The sequence below is a fragment of the Rana temporaria genome, chromosome 9, assembly GCF_905171775.1.
Source record: "Rana temporaria chromosome 9, aRanTem1.1, whole genome shotgun sequence".
Classification (NCBI taxonomy): domain Eukaryota; kingdom Metazoa; phylum Chordata; class Amphibia; order Anura; family Ranidae; genus Rana; species Rana temporaria.
In genome coordinates this window covers 71,279,529-71,288,461 of record NC_053497.1, presented here as the reverse complement: position 1 = coordinate 71,288,461, position 8,933 = coordinate 71,279,529, and the positions used below count along the sequence as shown (strand labels likewise).

Genomic DNA, 8,933 nt, shown 5'->3' with positions numbered 1-8,933 from the left:
AAATGATGCTATTGATAATTTTACTATTCAGGATATTTAAATGTTATAAGAAGTACAATTTTTTTTTTTTTAATACATTTCACATAATTCACAACTGAGTTTGAATTTAAAGAGCTTGCAAACATTTGTTCTTTAAATTTTTACTCAGCACGCAACATTGTTAAGTCATATATTGCCCAAAGTTGACTGCTATATAGATGCTTTTTCCAGTTAAATATGTCATTTGACCATGTCGTTGCAGATCTGTACCAAATATGTGTAATCAACATGACGTTTGTATTTGAGTTTTAGATGTTTCAATGACCATCATTGATCAAGCTGGTTGGATGACCAATGAAACGTCTTTAGACAGTTATGTAGCTTTGATTTTATTTTCAATAGATATACAATTAATGTTATATGGGATTTTTGCTATGACATTACAGCCTCTGAAAACATTTCAAAAAAGGTTGAGAATTATGTGAAATCTATTTTTATCTATCAAGCATGTTCTAGTATTCATTACTGTTATCATTACGGTTTTCATAATTGTTTGTATATACACGTTGAAATGCAAGTGCAACAATATTGTCAAATATTTGTTTTAACATGTATATTTTTTTTTCAAAAACAGAACCATTTTTTTGTTGTAAGGCAAAAAAAGTGGTAGGATTGTTGAAAAGTAGAAGTGAACTATCAATAGTAATAGAGTTGAAGTTACAGAGTAGAGATATAATTCATCAGCACTACATAAAATCATCAATCATATTCGTTTAATAGGAGAATACATCACATAACATCACGTCTACGCATTTGAAACAGACACCCTTTGTCACAGCAGAAAATGTGAAAGGTTTGTCATGCTTTTCTTCCGTCAGGAAGGCACACTATTGGATCTAAATTTTTTTTTTTATATTTTATCCACGTGGATGTAAATTATTGATATTTTCACTCAAGTGCTTGGTTTTTTATCTGTACTCTGTGACTAAAATGCGCCATCCATTGTTGTTGTCACAGCAAGGACCATGTTTCTCTGTGTGGTTTTCGCCGGTAGTTTGATTCATACTAAAAAAACAAACATCCAAATGGTTGCATACTCCATCTTGCCCAACCATATATTTTTGATGTTGTGTTGGCTGTAATTTGACTTCTGTAACTTTTGAAACCACATGTTATTGGTATGGAATGTAAGTATCATTTCCTGACTAATGAGGTTAAAAATGTTTCTGCAATTTGTAGACAACCGCTATTCCATCTTTCAAATGCCCTGCGTGGAATAGTTAACATTTGAACTAACGTGCATTGTTTCTCAGTAATGAAATGAGTAATGGTAACTGCGGTGTGGGGTGGAGAGGAGAAATTAAAATATATGTAACATTTGGGGTAATGGTAGATGACTATAGGCAACCAAAGGTAGAGTTAAGTGACCAGTGATGAAGGTGATGATATACAAAACAATAAATAACACCAAAAATATAATATTATGATTCAATTATTGTGTTATTTAATGGTTTGCATATCAACGGCTTCTTTACAGGTCACTTACTCTCTTTACCTTAGGTTGGCTATAGCCATCTGCCATTACGTCAATTGGTGGTATTTATTTTAGTTTTATTTCATTTCTCCCCTCTCCCACACAACGCAGTTAACAGCACTCATTTCATTCACCATCTTTCTGGCAAGGACATGGTTTCAGGCAACTGCAGCATTTCAACTCTCTTTGGCACACAGTTCTGTCTTCTATTTTATTGCTTCTCACTAATGTCAAAAAAATGTTGGTACTTATTAACAGATAAACAGAATTTTTGCGTGTATAACCCACACTTACATTTGTTGCAATAAAGAATTCAAACACAATTTAGATTTTGTAAAAGACTTTTAAGTGAAACTTTTATTTTACATGTTTGAAACTGTTATTGTTCAATGTTGTAAAAAATAAATGCAAAAGAAGTACAACAAAGTGAAAATACAAAAACAAAATAAAGACTCATTTTTTTGCAATTTTTGTACTCTTGTCTTAATTTTATTATAGTTCTCCAAAGTTTTTAGAGTTGAGTTAACCTGAAATAATAAAAAAAAACATCATTGGTTAAGATTTTACATTGATAAACAAGATCAGCCAAAATAATTCATTTTACAGCATGTCTGTCTCTTCAACTTAATAATGCAAGTTTGTGATCATTTCTGATGGTGTTTGGAAAATTAAAACCATGTTACGGTGGTTTATTACCTGAAAAATAGTTTGCAATCAGTTTACTTCTTGCTGTGTTTCCCCTTTGATCATTTTCCACTGGAATTGTGGGCATGTCATCCTCCACTGTGGTGTCTAGTTCCTCTTGTAGTCCACCATGCCTTGCAATGTTATGGAGAATGCTGCATGCTAGGAACATATCAGCTACCTTACTGGGGGAATACTGTAGGAATCCACCAGACAAGGACATGCATCGGAAACGGCTCTTTAGGACACCAAAGCATCTTTCGATCACCACTCTTGTTTTTGTATGAGCAACATTGTAAGCTGCTTCTGCAGGAGAGGATGGCCTGTTGATTGGTGTTAAGAGCCATGGTAGACAGGGGTAACCAGCATCTCCTATAAATTTTAAAACAATATAAATTTATTTGTAAGTATAGAAGAAATCATGCTAAATCACATGATGTAGTGGCCAATTGTGTGGTCAATTTAGAAAATTTTCCATTGTTAGTCACATATGGATAACATACGTCTAATAAAGCACATTTTAAAATTATTTGTGGGGGCAAGGTTCTGGATTTGTACTTTTGATTGAGCATTAATGGTACTTAACTCACAACACAACAGCATACCACAGTTGTGGGCCATTATTAGTGTAGTGTAGTGTAGTGCATGTGAATGTTATGCGAAAATAAAAATGCTGGAGGAAAAGTCTGCCTGTCATAAATATTTCAATACTATAGTGCAGACCTCGTATGGGACTATAACGGAGAACCAGAGGGACATGTCTGTTTCATGTACAATACATATGCACAATGGGGGGGGGGTGATTGTTGTGCTTGGTAGTGCTGCTTGATGTTATGCATATTAGGGGGGTTAACCGAAGGGATAGTGTTGAACTTCCAGATTTAAATATTAACTATACATTCAAGTAAATCAACTACTGACACAATTGTTGCATCTTATGCTGCAATCATTTACATATAGGTACTGTACTTAATTCTGGTGGGTGGCTTCTTTGGCACACCTTGGTCATGTGTGTTTTGATAAGTAGTTCCTAGCTCTGTCATGTGATGTCTTAATATGATAGTGTAATACATTACTTAAGCAAGCTTGAAGTAGTGACTACTTTTCAGTGCACACGGAACATGTGGAACAACAATACACCTCACATGAGAAAGGAAAGATTTGTGGACCTTGAACCAGGTGATAGCTAACTAAAAAGTACTTGAAAGTATTTTGGACATTTAAATTCTGAGTTTATTATTACATGTTTTTGAAATACTGATTAATGTAAAGCTGTTGAGCTGTCATGTTACTGATATAGCACTAATGTCAGTCTAGTATGGAATAAAAAAATAAATACGCATTTATAACTGGAAAACACACCATAAAATAAACAGTGGAGCACACTTACCCAGCAGCCATCCATTATTTTCTAAGTCCTTGTCCAGAGTATCATATATTCCCGATTGGCGCAATATATGGGCATCATGACAGGATCCTGGAAAGCCGGTGACAACATCACGGATTATGAGGTTCGAATCACAGATCACCTGGATGTTGAGGGAATGGTAAGCCTTACGGTTTCTGTAGATGTGCTCCTGTTCTGATGGGGGACATAATGGCACATGGGTGCAGTCTATTGCCCCAATGACATTGGGCATTCCTGCTAGGTCAAAAAAAACCACGTTTTATTTGATCCCGCTCTTCACGTGACTTGCCCATATGAATGTATTTTGGAGCAAGTTGTCGCAGTGCTTGCAGGACGTCGACCAAGCAGCGGGAAAAACTGGGTTGTGAGATGCCAACAATCTCACCACTGACATGTTGGTATGAGGCCTTTCCTAGAAAATGAAGTACTGCCAAAAAACGCACAAGACCTGGTACTGCATTACTTCTCCGCGTGCGTGTTTCTAGGGCCAAGTGTATTTCATCATACAGGGAATATATCATGGGAGAGGATAATCTGAATTTGGCTATCACCTGGGTTTCAGAAAATTGATCCAAAAAGGTACGTGAACGAAATACACGTTTCTCTATCTGAACGACATTCTGACGTGTCCTTCTTCGCCTCTGGATCAGTTTCAGTTCAAATAGAGCACATCCAAATGGTTCCATCTTGCACAAAACTCGTAACAAAATTTACCACAAGCCTAAACCGCCAAAAAATTCCTCTCAACAAATGATATACCGCCTGGGAAATGTCATAACGCCACCCTCAGGGAGGTGCTTATTTAACGATTGCTTAGCGATCGTTAATTGTCTAAAAAACCTTTGTGAATTGCACTTCTGTACATATTTAACGATTTGAGTCGTTAAAACAACGATCAATACGTTCAATAACGACTCAAAACTAAAAATATCGGTTCTGTGTAGTGAAACGTTATTTGATGATTTTTACAAGCGTTAAATCGTTTAGTGAATTGGACTTGATTCAATAACGTGTGAAATCGTTTACATAACGACCGGTATCGGCAAAAAAAGCTTTGTGAATTGACCCCTATGTGTGCTTCATCAGGGCTTGCATAATGTTCCTGTTCCTTTAATGCATGTAGCGGTCTGTGTATGACATAAAGATTCATCATTAATACAGATATAGTACAATAATTTAATATGTTTTATTTTAAACATTTGAAAAAATGTGTGTTTTTAACACATATATACATAAAGAGGGATATATAGTGCGCTTACCATTTCCGTTAAAAAGAGCTCCGAGAGCCGGGCAGAAAGGTCTGCCTAGAAATCTACAAAGAAGCACTGGATGCAATCAGGAGATTAGTTATTCCACTTATAATCAGTGGAAGCCAGATCCACTTGATTTTAGCAGGTGCGGACAATGAAATGTTTATGAGGATTTCCTCCCACAAAGAAGGAGAAGATACAGATGACAAAAAATGTATCTATATTCTTCCTAAAAGTAAGCAAAAAGATAAGGGTAATAGTAGAGAATATTGAAAAATATGTCTATAAATATATATTGTATAAATGAATTGTTAATGCATTTAATAGTAATGGAAAAGAGAATATCTAATGAAAGCTCAATGGAGATGTTTACCTCTATAGTAGCAAGGTTAAGCTTAGTGCTGCCAGATGGATCCACAGAGGTTCCCAATAGGTTCCCACAAAATTCTATTGATAAAAAATAAGTATATATATATATATATAAATATATCAGAAACTAAAGATTATCCCATATATAAATAATAGGACACAGTGCCTATAACTATTGTCATAGTAGGGCAACTGTCCATATATATATATGAAAACTAGATAGAGAAATAAGCAAGAATTTTTACCTTAAGTGGTGATAGAAAAAGAAAATTATATAGTACAGTGATGTTTCCTGTTGTAATTAGGGGATATAATGCCTCCGTTGAATTACACTTCAGGGTAGTATTGATGTAGTGGTTCAAAAACAATACCACATATTACCACTTAGAATCTAAAACAAATTGAATAAGAAAAGAATTTAATATTTTAGAATGGTGCATGTGGCTAGATAGCCTAAGTGGGGCATAGATTCATTGAATCAAGGAATAATTACCTTTGCTGAATGGTAATAGCATAAGGACGAGTGGAATCCGTATGCTGGCGTCTCGCATAAGATTGTATGGTCCTTCCTCCAGCCGTCCAAGCCAGCGTCTGACATGTCCATCGTCAGCGCTGACTTAAATAGCTACATTTCCACCGGAGGTGAAAAGAGTCAAGCTGACCCCTGGCGTCACCTCCGGTTCACGTGTCCCAAAACAGTTGCGCACGCAGATAGTGCGCTCCAGCGTGATGACGTATGCTGGAGCGCATAAGGAAGAGACATAAAATCGCTGTCTCTTAACAGCCAAATGGTAAACAGTTGGCTGGATGTGCGTGCGCGTCCCATCTGATGTTACTGATGGGAAACAGAGGCGTCTAAGAGACCGCGCCCCTTGTGTTGGGACATGTGATTGGCCGCATCACGCTTAGTGAAAATTTCAACCTCCCCCTGCATCTAGAAGCCCCCTGCGTAATGAATCATACAGCTCAGAGTTCAAAAAACGGAAATAATAATTTGATATGAAAGAATAAATAAAATATATACACAATTAGACATATATATAACTCCAGAGAAAAAGGCCAGAGTTTGTTTCTTAATTTTACAAAAATAAACATCCGATAAGGGTTCATTTTTACATTGTCTACCTAGAGGAGAAGATTGATAGAGGCAGTGTCCATAATAATCACGATTATTAGGGATTTTTATGCTGTCCAGCTATTTTATCTTATCATACAACCGGACAGAATAAGAGAGATAATCAGCAATGGATGCAAAATAAATCAACAACAGATACAGAAAGATCAAATAAAACAAAACAAAACAAAACCAAGTATAACACCATAAATGTAAAAATGCAACAAGTACAGAGATTATATATATATGAGTTGGACGCCAAGGGCGGAGCAATTGAGCCATCACAGTAGATAAGAAGTTATATATCTCTCGGAGAGTCCTCTAAGTATACAATATGCAAACACAATGTAGAGGCACACCTGCCAATGACCCATATATAGCAACTGAGAATAGATTATTTATACGGGGTCTTTTAAATGACATCTCTGTGATTCAAAACAAGTAACAACCAGTTTGTCATATAAGCAAATAATAATGAGCAACTGATAGACTTTACTTATAAGAAGGGTTTGAATGACAGTGACGTATTAAGCCCTGGTGAATATGTGGCTCGCTGGTCAAAAATCCAACGAGCCTCGCGTTGGAGGATTTTTTTGTCAAAATCCCCACCTCTTTCTGGTAGGGGGATGACTTCCAAAGCGAAAAAAGAAATAAATGAAGGGTCATAGCTATGGTGCAAGCCTACATGTTTGCAGATAGGAGTATAGAGCAATCCCGCGTCTAGGTAATAAAGATGGTCTTTAATTCTTCTCGCAAAGGTTCTCTTCGTCTTTCCTATATAGAATGCGCCGCAGCGACATTTAGCAAGATATACAATGCCTATGGTTGTACAATTAGCATGCCTCTTGGACTTAAGGAAGCCTCCTCTAGGGAGGAAACAGCCGTCTCCTTCCTCAATCCAAGGGCAAACATCACATTGTCCGCACTTATACGTGCCTGGTGTCTCAGGCACGTATAAGTGCGGACAATGTGATGTTTGCCCTTGGATTGAGGAAGGAGACGGCTGTTTCCTCCCTAGAGGAGGCTTCCTTAAGTCCAAGAGGCATGCTAATTGTACAACCATAGGCATTGTATATCTTGCTAAATGTCGCTGCGGCGCATTCTATATAGGAAAGACGAAGAGAACCTTTGCGAGAAGAATTAAAGACCATCTTTATTACCTAGACGCGGGATTGCTCTATACTCCTATCTGCAAACATGTAGGCTTGCACCATAGCTATGACCCTTCATTTATTTCTTTTTTCGCTTTGGAAGTCATCCCCCTACCAGAAAGAGGTGGGGATTTTGACAAAAAAATCCTCCAACGCGAGGCTCGTTGGATTTTTGACCAGCGAGCCACATATTCACCAGGGCTTAATACGTCACTGTCATTCAAACCCTTCTTATAAGTAAAGTCTATCAGTTGCTCATTATTATTTGCTTATATGACAAACTGGTTGTTACTTGTTTTGAATCACAGAGATGTCATTTAAAAGACCCCGTATAAATAATCTATTCTCAGTTGCTATATATGGGTCATTGGCAGGTGTGCCTCTACATTGTGTTTGCATATTGTATACTTAGAGGACTCTCCGAGAGATATATAACTTCTTATCTACTGTGATGGCTCAATTGCTCCGCCCTTGGCGTCCAACTCATATATATATAATCTCTGTACTTGTTGCATTTTTACATTTATGGTGTTATACTTGGTTTTGTTTTGTTTTGTTTTATTTGATCTTTCTGTATCTGTTGTTGATTTATTTTGCATCCATTGCTGATTATCTCTCTTATTCTGTCCGGTTGTATGATAAGATAAAATAGCTGGACAGCATAAAAATCCCTAATAATCGTGATTATTATGGACACTGCCTCTATCAATCTTCTCCTCTAGGTAGACAATGTAAAAATGAACCCTTATCGGATGTTTATTTTTGTAAAATTAAGAAACAAACTCTGGCCTTTTTCTCTGGAGTTATATATATGTCTAATTGTGTATATATTTTATTTATTCTTTCATATCAAATTATTATTTCCGTTTTTTGAACTCTGAGCTGTATGATTCATTACGCAGGGGGCTTCTAGATGCAGGGGGAGGTTGAAATTTTCACTAAGCGTGATGCGGCCAATCACATGTCCCAACACAAGGGGCGCGGTCTCTTAGACGCCTCTGTTTCCCATCAGTAACATCAGATGGGACGCGCACGCACATCCAGCCAACTGTTTACCATTTGGCTGTTAAGAGACAGCGATTTTATGTCTCTTCCTTATGCGCTCCAGCATACGTCATCACGCTGGAGCGCACTATCTGCGTGCGCAACTGTTTTGGGACACGTGAACCGGAGGTGACGCCAGGGGTCAGCTTGACTCTTTTCACCTCCGGTGGAAATGTAGCTATTTAAGTCAGCGCTGACGATGGACATGTCAGACGCTGGCTTGGACGGCTGGAGGAAGGACCATACAATCTTATGCGAGACGCCAGCATACGGATTCCACTCGTCCTTATGCTATTACCATTCAGCAAAGGTAATTATTCCTTGATTCAATGAATCTATGCCCCACTTAGGCTATCTAGCCACATGCACCATTCTAAAATATTAAATTCTTTTCTTATTC

At 37.2% G+C, this 8,933-nt stretch overlaps 2 protein-coding genes across 3 annotated transcripts in view; one reads left to right on the top strand and one right to left on the bottom strand.

Moving 5' to 3' along the window:
• Nucleotides 1-1,980, top strand: part of LOC120913650 — a 6,238-nt gene extending 4,258 nt beyond the window's left edge. Inside the window, exon 8 of the mRNA XM_040323765.1 lies at nucleotides 1-1,980. This exon is cut by the window's left edge and continues 169 nt beyond it. Coding sequence (XP_040179699.1) covers nucleotides 1-40 — 40 coding nt within the window. The 3' untranslated portion in view covers nucleotides 41-1,980.
• Nucleotides 1,837-4,680, bottom strand: LOC120913651 (putative nuclease HARBI1). Of its 2 annotated transcripts, XM_040323767.1 has the most exons (3): nucleotides 3,588-4,680; nucleotides 2,210-2,569; nucleotides 1,837-2,040 (listed from the first exon to the last, which is right to left on the bottom strand). In XM_040323767.1, the coding sequence occupies exons 1-3, from the start codon at nucleotides 3,835-3,837 to the stop codon at nucleotides 2,036-2,038; spliced, it is 615 nt and encodes a 204-aa protein (XP_040179701.1). In that variant the 5' UTR covers nucleotides 3,838-4,680; the 3' UTR covers nucleotides 1,837-2,035. The 2 variants fall into 2 exon arrangements, with proteins under 2 accessions (XP_040179701.1, XP_040179700.1); XM_040323766.1 differs by lacking the exon at nucleotides 1,837-2,040 and having other exon boundaries at nucleotides 2,101-2,569.
• Between the last annotated feature and the right edge of the window lie 4,253 nt (nucleotides 4,681-8,933).

Bases quoted from the DNA above. Each gene is read 5' to 3' on its own strand.
- LOC120913651 (XM_040323766.1), bottom strand. From the start codon at position 3,837: ATGCCCAATGTCATTGGGGCAATAGACTGCACCCATGTGCCATTATGT. The intron at 2,570-3,587 runs GTAAGTGTGCTC...TAAAATTTATAG, and splicing joins AAATAATGGATGGCTGCTGG to GAGATGCTGGTTACCCCTGT.